General features: G+C 35.5%; 1 protein-coding gene across 8 annotated transcripts; it reads right to left on the bottom strand.

Moving 5' to 3' along the window:
- Positions 1–1,007: 1,007 nt before the first annotated feature.
- LOC143447207 (kinesin-like protein KIF1A) lies at positions 1,008–24,591 on the bottom strand. Of its 8 annotated transcripts, none has more exons than XM_076947185.1 (43): positions 24,343–24,591; positions 24,042–24,115; positions 23,761–23,943; positions 23,330–23,592; positions 23,043–23,154; positions 22,765–22,908; positions 21,594–21,611; positions 20,104–20,261; positions 19,730–19,923; positions 19,324–19,409; positions 19,149–19,228; positions 18,409–18,564; positions 18,140–18,246; positions 17,808–17,948; positions 17,500–17,629; positions 17,296–17,368; positions 11,486–11,579; positions 11,271–11,422; positions 10,561–10,733; positions 10,345–10,470; positions 9,609–9,944; positions 8,911–9,029; positions 8,644–8,750; positions 8,404–8,572; positions 8,167–8,308; positions 8,000–8,090; positions 7,511–7,629; positions 7,378–7,433; positions 7,169–7,274; positions 6,825–6,979; positions 6,630–6,738; positions 6,532–6,555; positions 6,221–6,335; positions 5,961–6,091; positions 5,574–5,787; positions 4,847–5,004; positions 4,095–4,239; positions 3,841–3,900; positions 3,515–3,639; positions 3,224–3,379; positions 2,852–3,044; positions 2,243–2,361; positions 1,008–2,123 (listed from the first exon to the last, which is right to left on the bottom strand). In XM_076947185.1, the coding sequence occupies exons 1-43, from the start codon at positions 24,440–24,442 to the stop codon at positions 2,081–2,083; spliced, it is 5,556 nt and encodes a 1,851-aa protein (XP_076803300.1). In that variant the 5' UTR covers positions 24,443–24,591; the 3' UTR covers positions 1,008–2,080. The 8 variants fall into 8 exon arrangements, with proteins under 8 accessions (XP_076803300.1, XP_076803301.1, XP_076803303.1 ...); XM_076947186.1 differs by having other exon boundaries at positions 1,008–2,120; XM_076947188.1 differs by having other exon boundaries at positions 9,609–9,836.
- Positions 24,592–27,496: the final 2,905 nt, after the last annotated feature.

Raw genomic sequence — 27,496 nt, 5'->3', positions numbered from 1 at the left:
TTGATTCGAAAAAACTGCTTTGGTTGCGGCGATAAACTTTAAGGGCGATACTTGGTGAACATCAAACATTAGGGACACGTTCACACAATACAAGTGCTTTGTCAATACACTTAGTGAAGTCACCAGCATATTTCTTTCGTAAATAAGCGATAAACTCATTGCCTTGCAGCGTCGCTTGCTTAGTTTGAAATCGCAACCAGTGATGGTATCGATAAAAGCAACGGTAAAATTAATTCTGACGACGGAAAATTTCAAAATGATCTCCCCTTCGTAGGTTCCCATTCCGTAGTTTTATGTGTGGTGAACCGATGCCAACTCAATTTAGAGGTTGAATTAACCACTGTATAAATCCTTGATATTTACCCACCCCAAGTATTTGCGTAAGAACACAAGCGTCGCTTACTGTAAATTACTTGTTAAGCATCTTCTGTGTCTCCATAGCGACTGTAGCTGAATTTTTTGCACCACGTGCTTTGTCATTCATGGCGAATTGTGTTTATTATAGCTTTTCGGCTTGTTTTAGAAGTATATCTCCACTTGAATCTGAAATGCCATCTATTTAAACTAAACCTGAAAAAAATTGAGTCATAAAAGCAAATTGATCACCACACTAACAAGGGCAGTAACAAATTTTTTGTCCTGATTTTCACATTAAAATTGGTTTCTTTAGGATCAGAAAATATATAAATTTTTTGCTGTTAGGTAAAGGAAAGTAAACTAAGCTTCTATACCAAAAATCATGATCATTGGCTTGGCAATGAACGTGATCTTGTCAAGAAATGCAGCTGCTATTGCTAAAAGCTGTATCGAACGTGTTTGATTTAATTCAGTTGATAGGCATATTGAAATCCATAGCGACATCTCACGGTTGAGGTGCGTACTATGACGACTGCATCTTTAAAACATATCTCTACTTTGAGAATACGTATATGCTTTATGCATTTAGGTAAGGGTACAACTCTTCATTCTCTGGATAAGGATTCGTTCATTGAACATTATTCACGCTGTTGGACAGTAATAAATATAGAAATTTATTTCCCAACACGACATTAATAACAACAGCATACAGTCATAAATAAACTCGTCACTATGGAATAATCTATGCTTTATAAGTAACAACAAGGTTTTACGCAGTTGAACCATTTAACGTCTAACAGTCAATGTAACAGTCGGCAGAGAAAGGAAACGAACAGAAGCAAAATGCGCATACATGCAGAAAACGACGTGTATTCATAGAATGTTGAACTAGCATTAATTTTAGGAAAACGGTTTATCTAGAATATTCACTTATTTTCACACTAAGCATACACTGTTTTATAGTGAACGCAAGCATATTATTTAGAGGTGCTGAAAAGGTCCATAAATCGTATGACACAGTGGCAACAAAAGCATTTCACGAGTGTGATTTCCTTGCAAAATAAACAGTGACAGCAAAATAAACAGTGACAAGTCAAAAATACGTACATAAAGTGCTGGCTAAGGAAAATTGCACAAAGATAGTCGTGAGCAGCTAGAAGCACAATACGATTGATTGTCTAACTATCGTGTGTATTGTACACGTGGCAAGATTGGAGATACATCAGCGCATATGAACGGTAGGAGCGTACAACTGGCAGAGTAAGAGAATGAGAAGTGGTGACTACGGACTAGGTCATAGACGAATCTCGGAGCAAAACTTTGTACAAATCTCGAATACAGTTTAACTACAGCTGGAAACCATTCAAAAAAAAGAATAAACAAAAGGAGGTATAACAAAAAATAATACTCAACAAAAATTTGCATGTCAAAGAAAAGCATTTAACAGCAACGTAAACCGACACCGACAGCCGTAACACTGATGCACTGATGATTGTAAGCGCTATACGACGACTCAAAACACTTGATTGGGTGAATACAAAAAAGAAAACCATGATTAGCGCACACGGGGCACGTAGATTAATACATAATAAACACAAAGTCAACATGCAGAAGACCGGAACCAATGTTTTCGGAATGGTCTGGCACCACATCTCTATATTGTAATCGCAAAATGTTTGGTAAGTGAATATTTTCATGGCGTTTTTCGGCAAACTTCTCTAAGTCAGGTGCTGACAGGCTGCGCTTTCCGCGCTAACTTGGATCTGCTAAAATTGGAGAAGTTTAGTGCTTTTACCTTATTTCTGTTGGGTGATAAGAGAGAGCTTTTAAACCCTTATTGGCTCAGTCGAATAACAAGACAGAAGTCGAGCAATAACAATCCTACCTGATTGATCCGGCCAAAAGAGGATTAAACGCATACAACCATCCATGCATGTCCACGTCATTAGCAGCTTGTAATACGAAGCCCCGGTGCTGGGCACACACCGCAAACGTATAAGGTGTCTGGTAAGAAATAAAAACCTAGATGAAACCTGCTTTCCCAATGGAAACTTTTGCTGTCTAAAACTAGTTTCTGATGAAATGAGCTGAAGTTATGGGCAACATCAAAACCCACGTTATGGTTAGAAGCAAATCAACATTGTATCAACCAACGTATGATTAGCCCACGACGTTTTACACCAAAATTTCTTTACATCTGCAGTGACGTTTCGGGTATTTTGACACCAATTAGGCAAAGTCAGCATATTTCTAGTGATGACTACTAATTTACTTTTGGTGGCATTCAATTCCAATGGCTTTTTTTGCCCTCCCTTATTGTTGCACAGTAAGCAAACTGGTTACGTGTTGTATCAAGTAATCAACATTTGGATTTAGGTGACAACAAAAAAATTCATCCAATTTCATTGCAGGTCCCAAATGGAACATTAGGAAATATTTGTCTGATTAATGCCTGTTATACAGCAAATCAAGTAATGACGTAAAAAAGCCTTACGTTTAACTGATTTTGTTGTTCGTAGGAACATTCAACGACGGTGGTGGCAAGGTTAAACATCCCACGTTCGACCGGATCCTTGTGGCTATTATAAATAAAGACGAAAGGGCGACGAACAACTAACCAGCGCTTCATCCAGCAGGTGGCGCCAGGCTCCAATAAATAAAGGTAGCCTCGACGGGACACTACAGGACTGAAAAAGGAAGCATGGACAATTAATGGAATTTAAATCCAATTTTACGAGTTTTCTACTTGAGAATATGGTGAAGACAAACCAAAGTGAAAACGTAATCAACGAAAGTCAATAGAGCTGTTTTAGTGAGATCTCTGAAATCCCAGTTAGCTCTAACATAATGATGGCCGACATCCCACCTGACGCGAACTTCAACAACATTGGGAATATATCGCGATATATTCCACTCTCCCGAGTCGCAATTTTCTGGAGTACTAGCGCCACTACCAGTCGTTGTGCTTGAACTTGAACTTATCTGGGAGGAGGTGTCGAACTTGGCTTTCGATGGCGGAACTCTAGAAAAAGCGAACTGATAACATGCACAATGTTTGCCAATGTAGTCTAACGCTCAAGACGTACACGTGTATTTACGTAGCTCAGTCAAACACAAGTTATTGGAAATTCACTGAAATGGCACAGCAGCAGCCTACCGCAAAGCGTCCACAGGTACATCGGTGAAAATAATGCTGTTGCTTTGCACGATGTTCTGGAACGAATTGGATGGCGTAACGAACGAATCGCAAAACAGTCTGCCATCGTGACTCATATCTCCAAGCTGTTCAATAATGCATGATGTTATACGAGCGCACTTCAAAATCGCTCTACATGTACAAGAGGGTATATAGTACAAACTCTCACGAAACTAACGTGGTAAATATCATAATGTCTTAACGAAGGCCGTGAATTTTTAAACACCGTTTGAAGGTAAACTATAGGAGTAGGCAGTAAAGTTTATTACTGCAAATAGTAACGTTACCTGACATGGAAATCGACAATCAAATATACTTGGAATGCGATACTGCATCAGCTTGAGACACTGCAATGTAGAAAATCGAAGCACTTGTAAAAATTCAGAAATGAAAATAACACTGAACTAGTTGAAACACATAGAGTAACCATAACAAGAACAACAACCACAACCACAAGCCGTAACTTGTAAACTGCTGCATAACGCTTACTGAACGGCGGAAAACAATTTTGTATGTATGTAGGCTATTAAATGTGTTTTACCTTTCTAGTAAGCTCATCATCATGTTCAAATGAGCTCGATACGTCGGACCTTGCAAGGCAATCTGTGGTGACACTTTTCTTCACAGCTAGGCTACCAGGGCGCGGACGACTCTGGTATGTGTCTGCCGATGTCATGTTGTGTACGCTGCATGGTGAAAATCTTGGTGTATTAGGCTGCTAATCAGTGTCACTTCGGGGAAAAACAATTACTAGGGATAGACAAAGTACTGTTGAGCTGGGTTCGGATATTTGGTAACTATCATCTGTCAATCAAACGGAGGCCTAAACTTGCGGGTAAATTTGATTACGTTGGCACGATAACCTCACAATCAAAATGAAAACCAGGTTACATTTTTTACACTTGCCTTCTTTTGCTTATAAAACGTGGTAGTTTAGCAGAGTTACAAAATTCCATGCATATAAAGTTGAAGTCGTCCACTTTCATAAACTTCTTCCACTGCCATGTGACGTTTAATTTGCCAAGTGCTTAATTTTTACTCAAAGAACGATTTTATTGCTTCTACAACAGAAGAGCAAGACACTTCGACCATGTATATTACGTAACCACGCTCATCATCATAATCATAGTTGTACGCAAAGTTTATAAAAGCTTGCCGGATTTTGCAGGATAGTTTTTAAGTCTGGAATAAGCCGGTTTCTAAAATTGGCAAAACCAGGTCGGACTTTTTGGATCCGGCTCCAGCCGGCCCATCCCCAATAATACCACAATATGGAGCAGTATGGTTTGTTACCTCATGGAGCCGGATACTCCTCGCTTTTTTATTTCTTCATCTTTCTCCTCTTCACATTCACTTCCAATTGGCTCGTGCGAACGACCAGAGATTATATTTATAGAAGATTCTGACGTCAGAGTGTCCCGCATAAGAAGAATGTGACGAGTTTTCTCGACCTACGTCATAGGACAATTATATCAATGTAGGAAATTACATCAATGTAGACAATTATATTTAGTCGAAGGTATTATGGGCTGTTATACTAGGCAAATTGTCTGCTTTGTTAAATGACAATCAGAGGTGTCCTTTTACTCCATCGATTTAACTCTATCCGTTTAATTCAAACGGAAGAGTTTCACGGAACGACAGCAGGAACTGAGTAAAAGTTTGATTTGAATTTCTCGTGACGTGTTGTAATTAATTTAATCCTGGGTTAGTTTTACAACAGACGAAAAACGGTATAAAGGATGTATTTTTGTATCAATTGTGGCTGCGTTTCGTGATGTGCTTAAGAATGCCAATTCCCCAACCAACCAACCAGATGTGCTTTACTACCTAGTTACATTAACGTCATTAATAAACATGATGCATGTCATTGAAAGCAAACAGTAGTTTAAACTTAACAAGTTTTGCATCATCAAAGCAAAAAGAAGAGTCCGTTTAGATCCCGAATTCTTGAGAAACATAACTTTACAACAAAAGAGTTAAATTAAAGTAAATTTGTAAAACAAAACGACTCACAAACCTGTAAGACTTTATGAAACCGATCGAGCTGCCACTGATGTTCAAATATCAAACTGTCGCTTCTTGGGCGCCATCCCGACAGATTCTCCTCACCTCTGACGTAGGTGGATGATGTATCCACGATACGACGACGGCGCCTTCGCATTCCGGGACTTCCCCGACCACCACGGTCGTTGTACTTAAGAGAGAGCTCATAAACTCCGGTGACACGGTTGCTGTAAATTGAACGGACCCTTTCAATTTTTAATGGACTCCAACCGCCAGTACAACTTACGCCGTAATTGCAATGACGTTGAGACGCCATTAATTTCATATCTAATTACCGTTCGCCATTACCTGGGTATATTTTAATAAACAAGCAAAGGTTATGTTTCCATTAGGGACTTACCTATCCGCGGACCGGTACGAACTACTAAAGAAATTACGTAAACTTCGTGACGTACGCAGTTTTGCATCACGATTGCAGACGACAACGCACAAGTCTTTTGAAATGACAACCGGATAAATGCAGTTGTCAAGCTGCGAAGGTTATCGACATTAAAATTGCGCGAAATATCGATTAACTATGGATCGATACGTTATTTGATTACTGACAATCAGGTTTTATGGATATTGATTTTAATATTTGAACACTCAATATAAAATTACCTCAAGGTATATAGTCAAAGTGATGTAAACCTTCTCTCCAAAGGGGGTAACTCGATTCAACAAGACTGAATTATGCAGTGAACTGTCCCATGAACACTCAAAACGGAAGAAGGTCCTGAGTGGTAAAACGTCGTAGCAAATTTACGAAGATAACGTAACACTGTTGTGTTTGAATTATTTTCCAAAATAACGCCAATTGCCGAGAAATGAATTGAAATATTGAAAGTCTATTGTTACATTAGGCAAAAAATGGATTCTCATTCTAGTTTAAGTCACTGAAATATTACAACTTTATGCGAATAAAGTTTTACCTTGTATCCCTTCCATAAGATATTCTACAAAAAGAAAAAAGTATTTTAGAGAAATCAGATTCAACTCATCAGAAATCAGATCCTATCTGGTCATTTACCGGTCATCAATGGGCGGGTAGACATAGTGGCCAGGGAAGAGGCTGAGGGAGAGAATGTGATCGTTCGGGTAAATACAATTTTCCGCATTGTGCTTATTTCTTATGCGACCTGGTAAACCAAAATTATAAAACATCAACATTACAAAAGTATAACACTCCTTAGCATTAGTTGTAGCGGCAGCGAGATCGCGAGACCTATAACAACTTCTTTCACGTCTTTCCATACAATTTCTGGCCCGTGTTCGTGCACAATGGTAACCGCAAGACGACGTTGTATTCCTTGATGAAGAAGAAACTCTCCACTGCTCGTCGAAATATCTCCTCGATGGTCAACTGCCACCGCTGTGTACCTGACAGGTCGTAGTTAGTTATACTTGCTATGTAATTTATAGTAGAAACCTCTAAAACTTAAACGATGGTATAAAGATAAACAATGAAATCAGCGCCTGAAGGGATTGTTCATACCTGTAATACGCTAAAAAGACACCATAATGATATGTTGTACCGATTAGCGATTTATTAATATCTAAGTAACTCACTCTCCATCCGGTTGTAGTTCCCGTATTTCAAACCAGACCATCAAATCATATTGACAACGGGTATGTGAACCAACGTTGCCACTCACTTCGCTGCTTGTGGCCGGAACTGTGAGCAATTTAGAAGTGGATTTAGATTAGTCAAATACCATCAGTTTTACCACGAAAGAATGAACATTTAAAAAGAATATTCATTCCTTAAAACAACCCACCTGGCTTGGACAATGAAGCAAGATTAATCTCCGCAGGAATACGTGATTGTATCGACCTATGTTACATGAGATGTGGAAATATTATAATATCGGTTCCGCTAAAAAAGTACAGATTTTACCGGAACTTGCTTACGTTTCCATATCTTTGCTATCTTCGTGTAATGGATGATTTGAGAAATGTCCAAAGACTTCGAAGACGATAGGTTGGGTGCTGATGTAGTCAACGAATTCTTGGGTTACTTTCACGCAGATCTGAAAACAAAGCCCAAGATGAATCATTTACTTTTGCAAATAATTATAATCTGTCAACTTAATCACTTCTTCGCAAGTTACTTTTTACAGTGCCAACACAAAAGCACTTTGTACTTAACACCAAAGACTGCATAAGACAGGAAAATAGCAGATGGAGTTATAAACATTATCGGCAAAAAGCTTTCAGACTTTTAAATGGATTTCAAAGCAAATAAACCTAGAGATGGTAAATTGTCATTGCATCTAGTCTAGCTTTGTCTTCAACTTAGCAAGGGGAAATTCCATTTAGGAAACGTTTTCCGAAACTTTTAATGTAGAGAGGTAAATAAATTATTCACGACACAGGCAAGATGACGCAATACAGACTTACATTCTGCACGTGATAGAAGCCGAGAGGTGCGCCTTGTCCAGTATTCTTTAAGGGTTCGGTTGAAAACGCCTCTTCATGACGATTAAGAAAACTGAAAGAGTAGTTTCTGGACATGAAATAAAAGTGTTTTCTTGTTTATTACAAAAAACTACGTCTCCTGTCCATACTTGAACTGGCAAAAAATGTCAGCATACTGAGTGGATATCCCAACAGCATCCAGAATTGTAATTCGAAATTGAAGGTCTGATCCAATTTCTAGATGATTCTTGCACTCGGAAGCAACTAGCTCCGGTGATGTTTTCTTAAAGTCTTTTGCAAATTACAATTTAAATTATATTCAACAATGTCACCAGTGGAATTACCACGCGAAAGTGTATGGTACCATTCAACAATACAGTACATACTTTCATCACTTTCATTAAAAACACCAGAATCGTCAAAATTTTTTGGACACATTTCTTTGGGAAAATTTTCGATTATGGAGTTCTCCACAGAGCTATCACCACGACCTTCCACAACGCGCTCATCAAAATCTTCACTTAATGACTCACAGGGAGATGGAAGATCATTTTCCTGTTGAAAAGACATTTTGAAGCATGGAAATAGCTTGAAAATCATAATGCAAAACAGGAAAAGTGACTTACGCTAAAAACAATTTTGTCAAACTTAATGTGTGCAGTGGCAGAGCGTCTTCTACTGGTGTACTGTATTGCACTGTTATTCCATGAACCATTGCGATACAATCTGTCATCTGAAGATAACCAATAAAGCTGATTTATATTGTTCACAATTGAAAAAATAAAGATTGCCAAGTTATTGAAGTAAAATATAATTTAACACGATTGCAATAGAAAACAATAAGTACTAGCAATAAAATGTATCAAATTTGGTGTATTAAACACTGCAGTAACCTTGAATGGGCTGAACAGCAACTCTTAAGTAGCCTTTCACTTCACCAATCTCACTCACCACAGCCATTTTATGCACAAGAGGAACCGGAATAAGTAGATTACTAAGATAAACAAAGCCTCTGAACAAGGCAAATAACTTGTTAATATGTGTTTGCTTGAACCATTTTTAGAACATTCTTGAAAAATTACGTTCACAAAATTCAAAAATAAAGCGTACGTAAATCTAGTTCACTTCACTCACTATGGAAAACACAATTCACAAAACATCTATATATTAGGTCATCAAAGACGAGTTCTTTTCTCAAGAAATTTCACATGCCATTTATACTGATTAAATTGCAGATTTTTAGAATTATAAAGTGTATATACAGTAAACTTTTGAGGCCATGCAATAAATTACATTAAATTATAGTGCAACAATATGCAAGCTGGCAAGCATGTCTACTACTTGTGGAAGATATCTGGCGTGCTCGAATTTCGGGAAATAAAAACTCATAATTCTATACTTTCTAAAAATGCCAAAATAACAAGTATTTTTGTGCACTGTAAGTACCATTAGTATAAGCCAACTTTCATTAAAAATAAAATCAATAGAACGTTTTTTGTAAACATTTTAATTTCATAAAATTATGTGTATTACACTGAGAAGTAATGCTTTATAACATGAAGAGCTCCATATTAAATAAGTTGTCACGCACCTTCCTACAATGCTGAACCACGGTGTTCGATCATAAAATGGATCTTGCTGGCTCAAAAGTGCATAAATTGCTGATTCATAATCAAGGTCAGACATCGAAGATGATTTGTGTACTCCCACAGGCGTCGCGGGGATGCTCGCTGATGCATGCGAATCCCTAAGGGGACTACGAGCGAGGAAATTATTTTCGGAAACAGATGTGGGCAGATTTGTGAGAGAAGATGCAAATCTGGATTCAAGAACCGGGCTGCTTATTGGTGTATTGCCACTTGGTGGCGTTAGATCACAGGCATTATGCCGAATGCAAGACAAGTTAATACTGGGTGGGTGCAGGTGCCTTAAGAATGGACAAATTTATATTGGCAAAATGCAAAATAACACAAGCATGAAGATGATGCACAATGTCGCAGCCAATCGGGAGCAAGTATGATGACATGCATGCCAAATCAAGCAAAATGCAAATTTCAGTTTAATTACCATCCGCAGCAAAGCAATGGGGAAGATAAAATTATGCAAATAAGATAATTTTTGTCTTAAATTCGAGTTTAATACCTATTTCACAACATATCACTATGTTTATATTCGTTATCTATTTTTTGAACTATTTTTGCTAATATGAATCAGTAGCACACTTAGCTTGTAATATATTAATATTTCGGAAAACGGTTTTAATTATGCATGCAGCATCTAAGTGCTAAGTGCATTTTGCATTTGCAGCAATAAAAGGTGTCTCTTACCGTCCAATCATCTTAAACCATGCAAGCCTGTCACGAAGTGGGTCTTGACGATTATTTGTAGCACCAGCTTCATTTGATACATCACAAACTTGATCATACATTTTCCTCATTAAATCTAAACGTTGCCTGTAATTCAAACATTTCTCAATGGCAAAGTTTTTTCAAAAACATATGAAAGTCTGTTGAATATTTCATGGTACTGATAATTTCACTAACCTTAATTTGCGTAATGACCAATAGTGTGTTGCACCATTTTTGTGATCACAAACCTTTACAGCAACAATTGTCTTATTGTAAGGTCGCTGCCTTCCAGCTGCGTCTGCCGGAAGCAGATCAGCAGAGAGCGGTGAAAACAGAGTGTCAGTGAGAAGAACAAACTGAAATATCACCTAAATATGAGAAAAAAATGTCAGTCAAAAAGTCAGTGTGGAAACTGTTAAATCTTTTGTTATTAATTGCTTTTTTATAATATTAAAGTGAGGGCCAAGTCAAAAAACAAATCGGCCTTCAATTTAAGAGTATTTGTCAGTCAGTATACTAGAGAAGTATTTCACCAGACTACCACTTCTTCTATATCTAATTCAAACCTCAGTCATCAAGTATTTTATTTTTACATTGTGATGTTATAATGCCCACTATAAAAGGCCAAATATGCGATACCTTTTTAACAATAACTCCTTAACCATTACATATTATTAAAAATCCTTTCTCGACTATACTTACTGGTAAATACTATTAGATTTAAGGCCAACTTCTTTTGGGATTTAATCCCCACGTTAACAACAGATTCTTACTACAATCTTATGTGTGATATCTTTAGCGGATAGGAGTAAAAAAATGTCAAATCTGCTTGGTGCAACTTAGCATTTATTGGATGCATAATGAGAATTTTATAGTTTCTGTAAATGAAAATTTTCCTTAATAACCTGCTTTTTCAGTTCCACACTAATCGCATTAGCCTCTTTTAAAAAGATGGCATTACCCCATAGATCATCTCGAAGGGAAGTGAATTGATACTTCACCCACTTTTGCCATGTCCATTGTGCTAGCTGATGTTTCCTCTCCGTCCATTCTTCCTCTGTATTAATTAAGAATGGCAAACAGTGATCATATCACCAAGTGGTCATTTTCTGCATATTACCTTCCGTTTCATTTTCAGAGTGCAAATGCTCATATGTTCCAGATGATCGAGTTTTAACTTGTTGTTGAAGAACTTCCAGCCTATGTTCATAGTCCTAAAGAAAACTACCAAGTGATAAAGAGGCAACACAGCATGTGAATACTAAGAATTTTGCCTCTGGGCAAGATATGATATCACGGATATTGCAAAAATCTATAATTTGTAATTACTGGAAATGAATTTCTAGGTATTGTTTTTTTGTTGTAAATTATTACTTTCAAATTGAAAATTTAACAAAAACATACACACACACACATTCTGTCATACTTTGGTTGACTCTGTTTTTTTTATTAGTTGTGTACACTAGCAGACTAGCTACGTATCTTCGCAAAACTGTAGAGAAAAGTATGACAAATTGACACATAGGGCGAGTTCAAAAATTTAATTTTCTAGCGTGATGTGATGTCTCTGAAATCACAATGCATTAGCATTTTGACAACACCACTGAACAATATCTCAAACTAGCAGTTTCAACATGGTGGATTAGGGACAATTGATATAGTTAGAAGATTTCTAGATGATATGGTTGGTGTTAGAATAAACCCATTTTTGTTGGCTTTGTCAGAGTCACTACAATTTTGCGCAAGCAATGTGAACAGTTCCTTTCATGTTTGCTTCATTTTCCTAATTTTTTTTCAGATTCATTAAAACTGTAGAATTATACCGTTTACCTATCTAATATTTTATACATGTACAGCACGTTACAACAAACAGTAATTCAATAATCTATTAACTACAGTAATTTGTTGTATCAACCCATCCTATTCACCAGGTTAATTGATATATTTGACACGGAATTTTCCAAGCGGCAAGAAAAGACAGGAGAGGGAGATAAATCAATCAAGTTAAAGAGTAGAAATGAATCAAAACTGAAAGTTAATGAAGTGAGCCCAACATACATAGAGTTATAGAGAACATACCCCTGGGAATATGATTAAACTGCACACTGCATCAAATATAAGCAACTGTGGTGGAGCAGCTGTATTAAGCCACTAAAATCAATATACTGTACGATGCTATCATCTTACGCGAGGTTAGTTATCATGATACACTCTTCAAACTTTATTTCAAAGATTTTGAGCAATTCAATCCATCCAAATGTTTCAAGAAAAATTGAACAAGACAATATTTTATTTGAAGAAGTCAATTTACAAAATACACTAGTAGTTTTTGGATACCAACATGGCTTTTTTTAAGTGTTATTTTTCTTTTAAGTGCTACTGCTTTTACTTTTTACATGCTTTTAAAATTCCTTATCCACGTAAAAATGTGCAAACAGAACAACAAATCAAAATCATGCATCACTAAAATAAAACAAGAAAGTGAAATATAGTGAAAGAAAATCATGTGCTATATGATAATTATTCACTGAAACACTGTTGTATTATGGCTTATATAACTTTACAAAACACTCGGAATAGCTTTTCCAATCACAAATTTTGTCTTAAAGGTCAACACAAATTGTAGCGAGAAGTGATTCAAAAAGAGCATAAACAGCTCAACTGAAGGTAGAAACTAATTAGGCACGTTAAAAAAGTGATAATTTCTATATGAAATGCTGTATAATTATATGTTAACACAATGTTGACTGAAAAAAATTGAAATTCTGGTGGAATACATAACGTGGATGACATATCGCTAACTTCACTGTATTTCAATTGTATAAATAAACATTGCATTTATATTTCTATGAGCTTTTTGCAATATTACATTAACCAATATCAACACTTAAAGTAAAGGTGCACAGTTTGTCAATTAACTGAATGCTTCATTGACCTGATAATATCTCCCTCACATGGCTACAATAAGGTGAGTTCATTTTAAGTTTTTCGAAATAATTGAATTCATCTCTTTTTGCCATTGATAAATAACGGGGATAATAAACATTTTACCAAAATAAGCCCCTATTCGATCAAGTCTATACAAAACAAAAATCTAAATAGTTCAAAACACTATACATGCAACAAGGTGATAGAAACTAACATATTATTTGAGGTGTGTTTAAAAAGCATCCGATTTAAGTTTCTTCCTACAACAAGTACAGTAGTTTCTACCTACACTTTCTGCACACGCATGACAATTTTTCAGTCGATTAGCTTCACCTATTTCTCTCTTCCATACCTTTGGTGCACTCTTGTCCAATTTTTGTTTTTGCGGAAAATGACAAAACGCAAAAAAAACTGTTTGCATCACTTTCTGAAAGCAATGCTGACTTTGTTTCGTTGACCTATGTGGTTATGTTTATGTGCATCAAGAATGACACTTTTGCCAGAATGCCTGGACTTCTGGTTCTTTCTTAAACTGAAAACCCTGCTGAAATGGATGTGATTAAAGTCAAACAGCAACAAAGATGGTGTTTCAGAGGCGTTCCTTACAAGGGTAAAACCGTTCAAGTATTTTGAAAGTCCTTAAATAAAATTTTTCCGCCGCATGATGTTGCATTTTTTAAGTTGAAGGGTCAGATACATTTAGAACACACATTGTATACACAGTGGTTTTCAAGATTTCAGTGGTTTGGAATTAAATTCCACAAACTCCTATATTTGTTCGAAATTCTTCGAATTTCGTCTTCGAAAAGGTGGCACATAAATATCTTGAACAGGAACTGCGCTATGCCTTTTCGAATCAGCAATATTGAAGTTTGGTAGATTCGTAAAATTTTCTGAGCCAGGAAAAGTATCATTTGACCCTTGTTTAAAATTTGAACTAGCATGAGATTTTGACAAATAAGAAGGTGATTCCCTCCTGTGAGTTGTGAATTCGTTGATTAGTGCAGGGCCATTAAGTGGATTGTGATATAGCTTTGGAGGAAAAGGATTGCGTGGATATGTTGGAGAATGGCCGCCTTGAGAATTACCAATATAGAATTGTGGCTGGTCATATAAGACGCGAGAAGGAGTCGCATCAGAAAAAGCTGGCTTAAATAATGCAGTATTGACAAATGACTGGGAATTGTTCCCAGTAGAAAGAATATGCATGGCGTTGTTATCATAATAATTCTGAGCAGTGTATATATCCGGTTGCTTAGAGGTTGTTGGAGGATAATACATTTCAGAAGATGGCACAGAAACAGATCCATTAAAAGTGACTGGAATAGGCTGAGGTGGAATCCATCTTTGTGAATATTGTGGATTATTTTGCCAACTTTGAAGTGGATTGCCATGCATCATATTAGAACCTTGACTGAAGCCATTTGAGTATAAATATGATGCGAACAAATTTTGAGGACAAATTGACATGTTATGCTGCTTTGGTGGAATATTTGGAACAACTTCATTCAGAGACATTGGAAACTGTTGAGAACTACCCCATGTTTTCCGTCGTCTGTTACAATAGGTGTCATGATTTTGCTTGTTTTGCTTTTCAGGTCGAAACTGAATTGCTTCCTTATATTCTGGTGCTTTCTCTGGCATTGTTGCTGTCACATTATTATCTGTGAATGTTTCATTAAAAATCTTTGTTTGGTTTTGTCGTTTTGACACGTCTGACATTTCCACTTCTGATTTTTTCTCTAAGTTTTCTCCTTTAATGTTTTCATTAGTAGCTGATTTTAACTCTCGGACTGATGAACAAGTTTTTCTACGAGGTCCTTCAAAATACTTTCTGGCAAATGGTTTTGTGCCTTCTTTCATATTGCACTGATCATCATGATTCATTCCCTTGAAGGCAAATCTTGGAGGTTGGTTTGTACGATTGACTTCATTTATCCTTTCACGCATCTGACGACGTTTTTCCTTGTTAATTTCTTGAGAACGTAAATTAGCCTGGTGCCTTTTCTGCTGGGCTTCCCAGCGCAAACGTCCTCTACGAAAGGCAACATCATTTTCCATAAGCCATTTTATCTTGTCATCTTTTGTATCAATGCAGTCAGGAACGACAACACCAGGTGATGGTTCACTGAAATCATTTGATCTGATATATCGTGATGAATACCCAGAATCAGATGTTTTCCCACCAACTGATGATGAATCATCTTTACCACTGTCCACATTGCTTGCAACATCACTCTGTGATTTAACCCCGAAACCTCTTTTTTCAGAACTTGCATCTGACGTTCTACAAGTTGTATCATTCACAAATTCTCTTAAAAGTAATGACTTTCCATAGTCAGCATTTCCAGAGAGGGCCTTTTCCATTTCCTCCATTTTAATTTTCATGGCCTTCATTTCGTCATCTTTTGTTTTATTTTCTTGTTTTACACCTTTGAACATATCAATCAATGATGTCATGTTATCTTTCAATTCTTTTACTTCATCATGACGATCTTTTTCTGACAAAGGTGGCAGTTCTTCAATCACCATAGAATTATAAGTTTGATTTTCACAATTTTCGGCCACAGCATTCAACAAACTCTTCACAACATCTTTTACGACTTCTTTTCTTTCAAACGCTTGCAAAACCTCTTTGTCTATAACTAGTTCAGTAGATTCCTTATATTGATTTTTCTGGCAAAACGTGCTGTCTCCAGAAAAACCAATTGTGTCCATGACATCACGGGCAACTGAGCGCCAAGTTTCAGACGGTTTGGGATCTCGTTTACCATACTTCTGACACAACTCTTGCAATTGCAATACACATGCAGCTTCAATCTCATTTCGATTTTGTTTAAAACCATTTAAAGCAACTTCATAGCAAACAGCTTTGACGGCTTGGACTTTGATGTCAGCCATAGTTAGCCAGGCATTTCTGTTTCCACTGGACTGCTTTAACATGGGTTGAGAAGATATTCCATAAGAAGAGAGGTTGGGTGATGACATGGCATGTTTCGATGGATTTTTACCACTGGGTAAGCCGCATCTGTTGACAATTGAACGAAGTTTCTCTGGAGCAAGATCTCTCCTAAGGTTGGCAATAAGCCGCCAGCTTTCTTCACAAGATTGATGTTTGCTTTTGCTGCCATCTTCTAGCTGGGCCTGATTAAAGTGAGTTATACTGAGCAAGAGATAGTACAGGAAGTAGAAAACAAAGAGAAAATAAAATGCAAACAAGTTAGTAAAAAATGCAAGCTTTATGAAATTCAAGTAGTATTCATGCTATACACGAATCAAGTTGGAAAAAAATAAAAGAAAGAGTAAAGGAGAAAAAGATGCTTAAGTGGTTTGTGTTGCAACAAGAACAGGGATAGGGTGTAGTTCATATATTTCTAGGATTTTCTGCCTCAACATGCAATAAAAAACACAAGCTTTATCAACATATTAACCTATATATTGTACATAAGTTCTGATTAATAGTATGCACAGCAGCATTCATGCCACGTGCAAGTGCGAATTAAACAAAATTCTAAATTACAATTACAGATAAGTAAGTGGCTCTTTGAAAGCATCCATAATGAAATGAAAGTCCACCAGAAATGTATGACACTGATAAATAAGCTACTGCACATACTCAGTGCAACTAGTATCAATTGTTTTATTTAATGCAAGACTCATATTAGTAAGAAATTTTCTTACGAGTTTCATATGTTGATCTATTTGAGTTGAATGTTTCATGCAAGTGCTATAAATTGATTTGTTAAAAAAGCTATGGTTACTGCTTAAATTTTTAGTAGAACAAGCCTAGTATGACATATATTTGATTGCTAGGAAAAATTATCTTGCCCAAGCATTATTCACAGCAACAATATAGGTGCAATCATTATTTAATTACGTACATGAATGTATGTTAGTATATGATGTATTAATCTCAAAGTTTTATGTTTTTGATTAACTCATAAAGCACACAGAAAAGTGCAACAAAAGTATATAAAAAATACACTCTCAGAAGCAACATACCAATCGCTGTTGCTCAAGCAGAAAGTCAGCTTCTTCTTTTTCTCGCTTATATTGTTGTTCCATCTCATGCAGTCTAACAACATGACAACCATATGTGAGTTGTCAAACAAACAAACATCATTCCATATGACAAATTAAACAAAAATACTGCGTGTCATAAAAATAAAAAAGTATAAAGCAGAATAGAATTATAGACAGACTTACTTTCTCTCCATTTCTTGCTTCATGTCAATGCCTTGCTTCTCGAGCAGCTCCCTCTGAGCAAATGACCAATCGACTGGTTCAGATGGAGATTCAATTGACAACATATCAAATTGCTCCCGGGCTATGCGAGCTGAAAATGAATTAAAAGAATTATTTGTAGGATTAAATATGCTATGCTGCATGTTATCAGCAATGAGTAGATACTATAATAAGCCCCGGTTAACACAGCAATCGATTGGAAATATTCAGAAAACTAAAAGTAATAATGTAATGATTTAAAGTTAGCGAGCTCAGATGACAAATTTAACCTTGGTCAGGATTCATGAAACGAAAAACATGATTTTTTCCAAGAATAATTCTGCTTCCAGTTCTTAATTCGGTAGGTTCATGTACTTCACGACCGTTAACAAATGTCTGAGCATCTTCAAAGGGCAAAATGCTGACAACAGCTGCAAGAATAAAGATGATGATTAGCCTAATTAATTAAAGTAACTAGTATTATGATGTATCTGACAGTCAGTATATCACTTAATTAAGCAAAGATTGAATTAACATGTATAAGCAATCTCTAAGAAGTAAAGAAACCCAAGTTGCTTCTGGAGTTTAGATTAATCAAAGTAACAAATCAAACATAACCTACTTTCATCGGAAGATAGTCTTTTGCATTGTAGTATGCAGTGTTCATCTTTAATGTGTTGTCCACTGAGGACAATATCCTGTGGCACTTTTGCAGTGGACAAACCAACCCTTTAAATAATGTGTTTTATTGTACCATGTATTGGTGCATATTTTATTCTACGCCAGCCTTATTAATATTTAAAATTGTGTGAAGATGACTAAACTAATCATAATTTAACAGATGTCTATTTTGGAATTATTAAGACTTCATGTTAAGTCACAATTAACTACCTGGTGATACCATCTTTGATATAATAGAGCAAGCACTCAGACATAAGTGGATCCTCATTTAAGTTGACAATGTGAGGAGTTTTCTTTGGTGAAAAAACACCAAGGGTCTCTCCGTCTTCACGCAAAGACACACCCAATTCCATCAAGGCATGTTCTCTGAACAAAGCAATCACCTTTCTATCACTTTTAAAAACAACCACTTTTCAAACTGGGTGCTGGCTATTGGATGTACATTGTACAGTGCTTCCTCGATTACTAGGTCACCTAATGAAGCTGCTTGGTAACGCAAAAATACAGTAAAAGAACTGTGAAGCCTTCTGCAGCTATAGCTTATTATCACTGATGTTACCGTACTTGCAATTCATTGTTAAAAACTACATCCTACATCCTGTATCTTGGGCTTCATATTTAAAAGGCAACAAGAAACAATAAAAAATTAGTTTATTTTTAAACATTTAAGAATTCAATTACCCATTTCTTTGCTTATCTGGTCAAATTTCTAAAAATATTGTCTCAACTAGACCAGATAATCGAGGAAGCATTATATTGGTTTTAGGAATACAGCGGAAGATCAACTTCAAACAAGTTTGAGTTACCAGTATGTGAAGTTGGTAAGGCATTGGACAAGAACAGAAATGCATTTTGCTGGAATCAAGTTTACTTTCTTTGAGTTAAATTAAATTTTTAATTCAAAGTTGAGAGAAACGTTCACTTCAGTTCTTTGATTAACCTCATTTTACCTCTGAAGACGAATTTGCTCTGTTCTGCGCAATTTCTCTTCCCACGTCTCATTTAGTTCAGCAATTATTTTTTCTGATTCCTTTAAAAATTATCAAAAACGTTTTTCTGTATTCAATAAGCGGCAAATTATTCAAAAACTCCAAACTGCTTAATAATGTTAAAACCAATAAAAACCTTTATCCTTTCCAGTGCATTTTTCTCTTGATTTTTTAAAATTTCTAGAGATGGATCATTTGTTGGCTGAGTGACAGCATTTATCCCTGCAAAACAATTTAGCTTCAAAACTTCTAACAAAAATCAATTTATTTAGTTTTGTACCTGTAATATTCTTTTCTTAGATCATGCAAATGTGTTTTTAGTTTTTCTATAACGGTGGTAAACAGTTAGTTACAGTATAGTTATAATTATTACATATGCCTGTATACTGTTATTACACATGTGACGCGATTGCTTGCTGATCAATGCTATTTCAATCTGACTAAGTATTGAAACAGTGCTCAGGACTGTGAGCATGTGATAAGTATAATGCATGGCATGGTCATTTTTAGAAACACTGCCCATACTTTTCTTATAAAAATACCTCTATCGAATGTGTTGCATTGTTTGTTTCGCCAATTTACAAGTGACTGCTGATTGATGAGATTGGCAAGGCCTTCTGCTCGAAGAACCTGCCTTAATCTCTCAACCTCTTCCTTGAGTTCTCGGATTAGTCTGGCATTAGGATCTTCATTAACCACAGCATTGCACCGTATTTGTTTGGCCCGATCTGCATATCTACAAAAACAGTGTAACGCTTGATTTATACTACAGTGCTACAGAAAGAACAGGTAGTAACAAGAGAAAATTCATATAACATACTAATTAAAAGTACTTCGATTAAAAATTCCAAAGTGTAAAATAATATTCCTGAATCTTAAAGTACATATTTATTGTTTAATTCAAACAACTGATAACCTTAATGTACTCAATGTTTCATCATAATTGATATCTGCAGGGCTAATCGCAGCAATCATTGCAGTCTTTGAATTTCCACCAAGATTTTCTTTCAGCAACCATGTAAGAACAGAATCTCGATATGGAATATATTCACCACGTTTCTTTTTGGACTTGGCCTATTTTGCATAGCAGCATGACAAACATGAATCACATAATACATTACTATCCTTAGAACTTAGGTTAGTGTGGTGTAGTTAAAATGAAAATACAAATAATCAATAGATGCAGTAGATGCACTTAATAAATCCACCTTGGTCCCAGCCGATTTCATGTTTGACAAGAAGCGGTATTATTAACCTGCAGAACTACACGAACAGCAAAACAACAAACATGGATGGAAAAATGCCCTCAATCATTTATTAAATACAGAAAAATGTAACAATGTGGTTTGTGTAAGTAAAAATGTCTTTCTAGGAAGAAAATGTATCTTGGTCTTCACGGCATAAGTCATACCCATGTCCATGTCTTTATCATAATTATCATGTCAAAATTCAAAAGCAGTCAATTACGTTACAATAGAGTCTCTATTCGTTTACATCAGGGGTCATCAAAGATTAGTTTGTCCGGCCCACCTCACTGTGCCATAAGTGCGCTTATTGTATTGTAGCCTATTGAACAAAGTGGTAGTCTGGCCCGCAATTGTCGGTTCTCGTGCTTATCTGGCCTTTTGTGAAAAAAGTTTGATGACGCCTGGTGTACATATACAGTACAACAAAAATAAAATTGAAAGTAGATTTATAACACAGAGTCTGGATCTATAAATCCAAGATTTCGCAATGTGTTTGGAATGGGAAAAATCTACCCCATGCAAATTGGATTGAATGGACATAGATTTATTATCCTTGATTTTATTAAGTGGCTTCTATCAAATGATAGGTCTATTTTTTGTTTTATTCTACAGTACCCTATGGACTCAAATAGGAAGAAAACTGATTTGACTGTACTTTAAAAAGTAAACTAAATAGGAGTATATAATTAGATATCAATGTTTTTTCATGAGAACTGACAAAATTTGTACAGAACTTAAAAGAGCTAGTTGTTTATTTCAACAATTAACCCTCCATAAGGAAACCCAGGTTCAGTTAACAATTCCCAAGTGACTAATGCAAAGTGTTTTGAAATATGCATTATTCCCAAAAGAGCAATAAATCAATTTGCTTCTGTCTAACTTAAGACAGATCATGCATTATATACTGCCAATGATGCAACAGCATACCTTGTCTATGTCAACTGTCTAAACTTCATACGTGTGACAGTAATTATAACCGAGAAACTAAATAAATGTACCAAAAGTAACACCATGAAACAACAACAACAACCATAGGTGTAATGAATTATAACATACATCTAAACAACACTTTGACAAATGCATCACTCTAAACAAAAACACAGCTTTAAGATTATCTTACACGAGCAAGTACGTCACAAAAGCACTTAGGTGTACTTACAATGCTTGTTCCATTGTCCTAAAACAGTTTAATAAGACAAAAACAGAATAACAATTAAGGGCATTAAGGCTAATATATAAAACAGGAAAATCTGATAAGAACATCTACTGCCAAGCGTATGGTCCTCTTTCATACAAGCCAAAAAAAACAAGTTTTAATTTATCAAGGTTATTTGCAATATTAGCTAATTTTTTTTCAAGACTTCATGTACTATATATATATGTATACATTCTTGCGAATTACTCAGTGAGTCATAAACCAAAAGGCTTTTTAATGGAGTAAGGGAAAAGCATTTTTGAGTGAACAAAAGTAATAACCGAAAAAAAATCAAATCTATAGGCCTATCCGTGACCACCAAGTGTACTGCGGCATACGAGCATTAACACAGGATGCTGGCATGAAAATGTAACAATGGGACTATGATAAAATAATGGCCAATTTAAGTCAATTTTTTTGTATTGATAACAAACTCATGAAAACATGTTGATGAATTAGCTTTCTTGATACTAGATATATCACTTTATTAGGCTAAATCATATCAACGACAAGCGAGACTGTGAGACATTGACTATGTCAAAGAGATAAAGGTACAGTAAGTATAATACCTTGAAATATAATAGCGTTACAAACAAATGTGTAAGCAGGGACTATACTACAGTGTATAGTGTAACTATCAAGCATAACATTAGAAATATACGACGACTTTTATTACAAAACTGTAGAAGACAATAAGTAATGGTAGCCATTTTCAATCTAAATGCATGTTTTCTAAACTAATCTGGTTAAAATAAATTCTAAAGGAGGTAGCTTTAAAAAACTTAAAAAGTGTAGAATACCATTTCAAGCAAAGAGAGTTCTGCCATGTTTTTTAATGAAAACACTAACATTAGTAATAATACAGTATGACGATGTAATCTCAACAGCGGGTAATGGGCCATCTAGTTAATTATACATTTAAGGGCAATGGATATATATAATGTGGAAAAAGTTTGCAATAGTAGAAGAAATTGTGAGGTATTATCCACCTTAATACTGATATGAGCATCTATTTCTATACTTGATTCATAAAGCTAAGATTTGGTTAATATAAATTTCCAAGCTAAAGCTTAGGTATTAAGCTATTAACTAGTATAAATATACTGTAAAAGTGCAAAAAGTATCCATATCATACTTGTTCAGCAAGGGCAGATATGACTTTTCCCAAGCTGGTAAGGGACTGATTAATGTTTGCTCCTTCTTTCAGTCGTTTTCCCTTCGCCCCTGTCGATTCTGCTCTCTCACTTCCAGCTAAGTCCACCAAGCTTATTTTGCTCACCTAGTTAAACAAAACAGCATGAAATAACTAAGTAAACACTGGAAAGTATATTAGGTGAGTATTAATTGCAAAAAAATAGAAAGGCAAGTAGTAGAAATAGTATGAAATGCTTTTTCTGGGGCAAAACAGTTTACCTTTTCAGTTTCTAAGTTTGTATCCCTATCATGACGTTTCTGAGTGAAAACAATGTTGAATACACCATGCGACCGACTACTTGTAGCATTCATGTTTGTAGCAGCCACGGTTCTAATAACAAAAACAAAACTCAAACAATTGAAAATGGTGCAAAACGTTTAATGAAAATAGAATACTAGATGGTAAAAAAAGAAACATAACAATCGAATTTCAATAAAGTATATATGTATATCAGTATCACACTACTGTAGATCTTGCATAAGAGGGAGGGGTGCTTCAAAACTACCTTGCTTTGTTTCCTTCATCCATAAGGTTATTGATATCGCTGAATGATTGTACAGCAAGCTTGGACAAATCTTCAACGTAAGGTCCTAATAGAGGATGTTCTCGAACTCTGAGATACTTGTTATTTTTCGGGTTCAACAAATCACGCACTTGCTCGCAATATATCTCCATGTAACTGACTTCTACAGAGTATGTCACTGTGCCTTCATTAAGATTGTTGTTAGTTGTTGATTCTGCTATTCTTGCAAATAACTCTTCACACATCTAAAATCAAATTATAACGCAATGAGTGAAAAATGCTTCCAAGAATTGGACATCACAATAAGACTATAAAGAAAATGTTAGATATTTAAACAAATGTTCCACATTTTGGAATATATACTGTACGATTAAAAATTACATATACCTAAATTTATTATAAAGTGTATGCACCTGTGGTATAATTCCACCCTGATCCTTTGAATCTTGTTTTCCCATCATAGTGTATGACTTTCCAGCACCAGTTTGGCCATACGCAAAAATACAAATATTATATCCATCAAATGCATGTTGCAGCATTTCCACACCAAAATCATTGTAGACTTGATGCTGACTAATGAACCTTTCATCGTCTGACTGTAAAAACGTACAAATTTTGAAGCAAATTGTTTTAAGTACTGTACAGTAAATGCCAACAAGACTATTTTTTCATACAAATTCTGCAAAATGCTTACCGTTGTGTGGGACCAATAAGAGTAGTCAAAATTAAAGCTCTTTGGATCTTTTGCTTGTTTTGGATCAGTAATTACTGCACATATAACACCAAAAAACATTACAATTTTTCACACAAAACTGATACAAAATTATTTTGTTTAAATATATTATCCCAAGTGTCATTACCACACGAAAGAATGAATATTGACAACTGGGTGCAGGTATTACACAATGTGATAAATAATGGTATTATTAACACGTTTAATTGCGACACATAATTGATTAACTACACATACCAAAAACGAATTCACTAAAACACACCTGTTGTACATCCATTCATTTGAATGATACATTTTGATTTTTTATCCTTCTCACGCTTGTTAAAAGGACGAACACGAACAGCTACCTTCACTGAAGACATGCCTAATACTTGAAGTATAACTTAACTGACTTTAATCCAGTGGTTAATCCATTGGTAAATTTTTAGGTATTTAACACTAACAGGCAGAAACAATGTGTTTGCTTAATTGCATAGACATATGATGCATCTGATCAATGACAAAATAAAACATCATTTAAAGTGAGGGGAAATCCAACAAACAATTTGGCATTAAATAAAAGTAATTGTCAATAAATATCATGTGTTGGTAAAATTATTTTTAATGATAAGTAGTGGTTAAGCAGTTATTGCCAAAATTGGCCTCCTACTATGACGAAGAGGGCGGTTATTATGACGCCTCAATGTAAAAGCAATATGCCTGACGATTGGGGTTCGTATTAGGTATGGTAGGCTAGCTAACGCATTTTGAATGGAATACGTCTCTATAGGTAGGTGATTAGCAGCAGGTAATGTTTATTTTCAGCATAGAAATGTCACAGATGAGTGGGATGACAGTACATAAACTGGTAGAGCAGTTACCAGTACTGGACTAGGCTAAAGCAAACAGCCAAGACTGAACTGTACTGTAGGTTAGCATATATCCAGTTAGCTTAGCTTAGCCAGTAACCACTACATATTAATTAGTACAAATCCTTTCACCAGTATATTTACTGACAACCACTCTTTGATTTGAAGGCCAACTTGTTTTTGGACTTGCCCTTCACTTTAAACAATAATATAGAAACTCATTTTACAAATTTTGATAATCGTCAAAGTAAGGTAACACCTAACAACACCTCAAAGCTGCATTTATTAGACTATAATTGTACACATAAAAAGGTTGAAATTGCTCTCAGTCTTCAATACATGATGAAACCTGAGACAAGCCAAAGGCATGTGGAGTTACCAACATCTATTTATGAAAAAATGGCAATAAAACCATGCAAATACTTCAGAGTACAATGATGCATTAATTATCAATACTATTGGCATGTACGAAGCATCCATGCCGACCACAAAAAAAATTTACTGTGCTTATTTTAATCATAGTGACACTTAGCACATACTTACCGATTACTGATACTGACTTCATAAAATGTTAAGTATGGTATGTCTGAGGCGGGAATTACATTTGAAAAAGTGACTTCGGTTCAATTCTACAACAGCTACAATACCAGTCAGACATTACATTGATGAATGGTAGACCAAAACAAAAACAGAGCATATGATACAAAATATTTCAAACAAGGACCTATTTCAGAGACCAAAACTCAAATTCCATAAAACAAAAGCCAAATTGTTTTTTTTTATTTGAATTTTAACATACCTTGAAAGCTATCACATATGCTACTAACCAAAACTTGTCGTCTTTGAAACTAAATCAACTTTTAGTTTAGACATAAACAAACTCTAACGGCTTTTGTGTTTTTATCCTAGCCCAATTGGTTATTTCCAACAACACAATCTGCTGATGAATAGTTAGTTCAAAGTTGTTATTATGGTGATTCAGTACGTAAGCACTGACAGCAGCTTTACTTGGTTGGCGAAATCTTGATTACCCAAATAGATTTTCTTTTCTTTGAAGAACAAATTTATATGGCCCAAGACCAATAATTTAAGATACTTGTTTAGCTAATGCTCACGTACAACTCCGTTGTTTTGGCATAATTATCATCTCCAAACCAATGAAAACATGGCAGTGAAATAAACTACAATCTTCAACATAATCTAAATGGGTTACTAAGTAAACATAGGTTATGCGCCCTCCATTCATGGAAAATGGGCTGTACATAAAGCAGGATATCGAATGATTTAGTGTCAGTGTCACTGTCAGTCAGTTCATATCACTGTCAGTGATTATTCTTAAAACAATGAACTCGAGTCAAAAGCGACCACAGTAAGTTTTCATTCATAAATCCAAGCATGGGATTACGAAAATTTTTTAATAGTTAGCATTTCGTTCGTAAATATAAATTCTATACATTACATTGTGCAATACTAAGTTTATCGCTAACTGCCAACTTCAAAAAAATATCATAAGGACCAGAACTACAGCCAATCTTATTTTTTCAATGTCAACGTTTCTGTTGTCATGTCATGTGGTACTTTGCATTGTTGGATGACGTCCAGGCAATGTTCATCAAACTTGTCTTAAAGTTTTAAAAAATAGATCTAACACTCAAAACGAATTCTCTATCATTCAACTTTGCCAGCAACCAAAATTCTTGCAAAACATGACTTTCTATTAGAGTGTATGAAAATGAAAACAGATATTACTTCAATCATTTCCAAATTGCTATGTTTGCAGTGAGTGCGGGAGTTTTTTCTTCAAGCACTTTTGCATCACATACATGTTATATCACATTGATGTCAGTTTTTGACATTTTTGCAATGTTTCAGATCGTTTTACTGGTAATTTTCCCTATTCCCTGTGGGAAGTAAAAATGGTGTTATATGTTACCTATGGTACGATACAATAATGAGAAAAGGTTAGCACGGTCACCACACTCCTAATGTCTTGTTGCACCTCGGATCAAACTTTTACTTTTGGTATGGTGATACAATCTTTATGCCCAAACTGATAAAGAGGTTTTTTAAGTCTTTAACTTAGCAATGACTGCTCATCGCTCTAACCTGGGTTACCAAAGTAGCATTTGTGCAAGTCTCGTCAATTGTTCACATTTTTTATTTGTTTTTTTGATTTTTTACTACTGTATGATAATGCCCAAAATGGAAACTGTTCACCGGGATGACTAAACAAAAGCAAGTGTCGTTCTAATGTTTTGCTGAAGGGCATTACAACAGTAGCGTCCCTGGATATCGAACACTAACCAAGCATTATTGCGAGCCCAGTGCTCTATGCACTTTGCTACTGAGCTGACAAGAAGTACTGAAAGTGACTATTTTTTTATAAGTATAGGTCACGTGGTAGGTAAACAAAGGCGGTTAAATTAGAATGGGTACATGCAAAAAATTGATTTTAGTTATTTAGGGTTGAACTAAAGTTAGATTATATGTAGGTTTATGTTTGTCTGTTATAACAGATTATATGTAAGTTAGATTACCGGCAACAAATACTGTGACATGATAGCTTCG

This window comes from Clavelina lepadiformis, chromosome 2 (assembly GCF_947623445.1).
Source record: "Clavelina lepadiformis chromosome 2, kaClaLepa1.1, whole genome shotgun sequence".
NCBI classification, from domain to species: Eukaryota; Metazoa; Chordata; class Ascidiacea; order Aplousobranchia; family Clavelinidae; genus Clavelina; species Clavelina lepadiformis.
The sequence above is the reverse complement of the archived record's forward strand: the minus strand, read 5'-3'. Positions and strand labels throughout refer to the sequence as shown.

Coding starts and splice junctions, on each gene's coding strand:
- LOC143447207 (XM_076947185.1), bottom strand. CDS start 24,442: ATGTCTTCAGTGAAGGTAGCTGTTCGTGTTCGTCCTTTTAACAAGCGT. Junction 19,924..20,103: donor GAAACATTGAGTACATTAAG/GTTATCAGTTGT, acceptor CTGTTTTTGTAG/ATATGCAGATCGGGCCAAAC. Junction 6,556..6,629: donor TACCCGCCCATTGATGACCG/GTAAATGACCAG, acceptor TTCTTTTTGTAG/AATATCTTATGGAAGGGATA.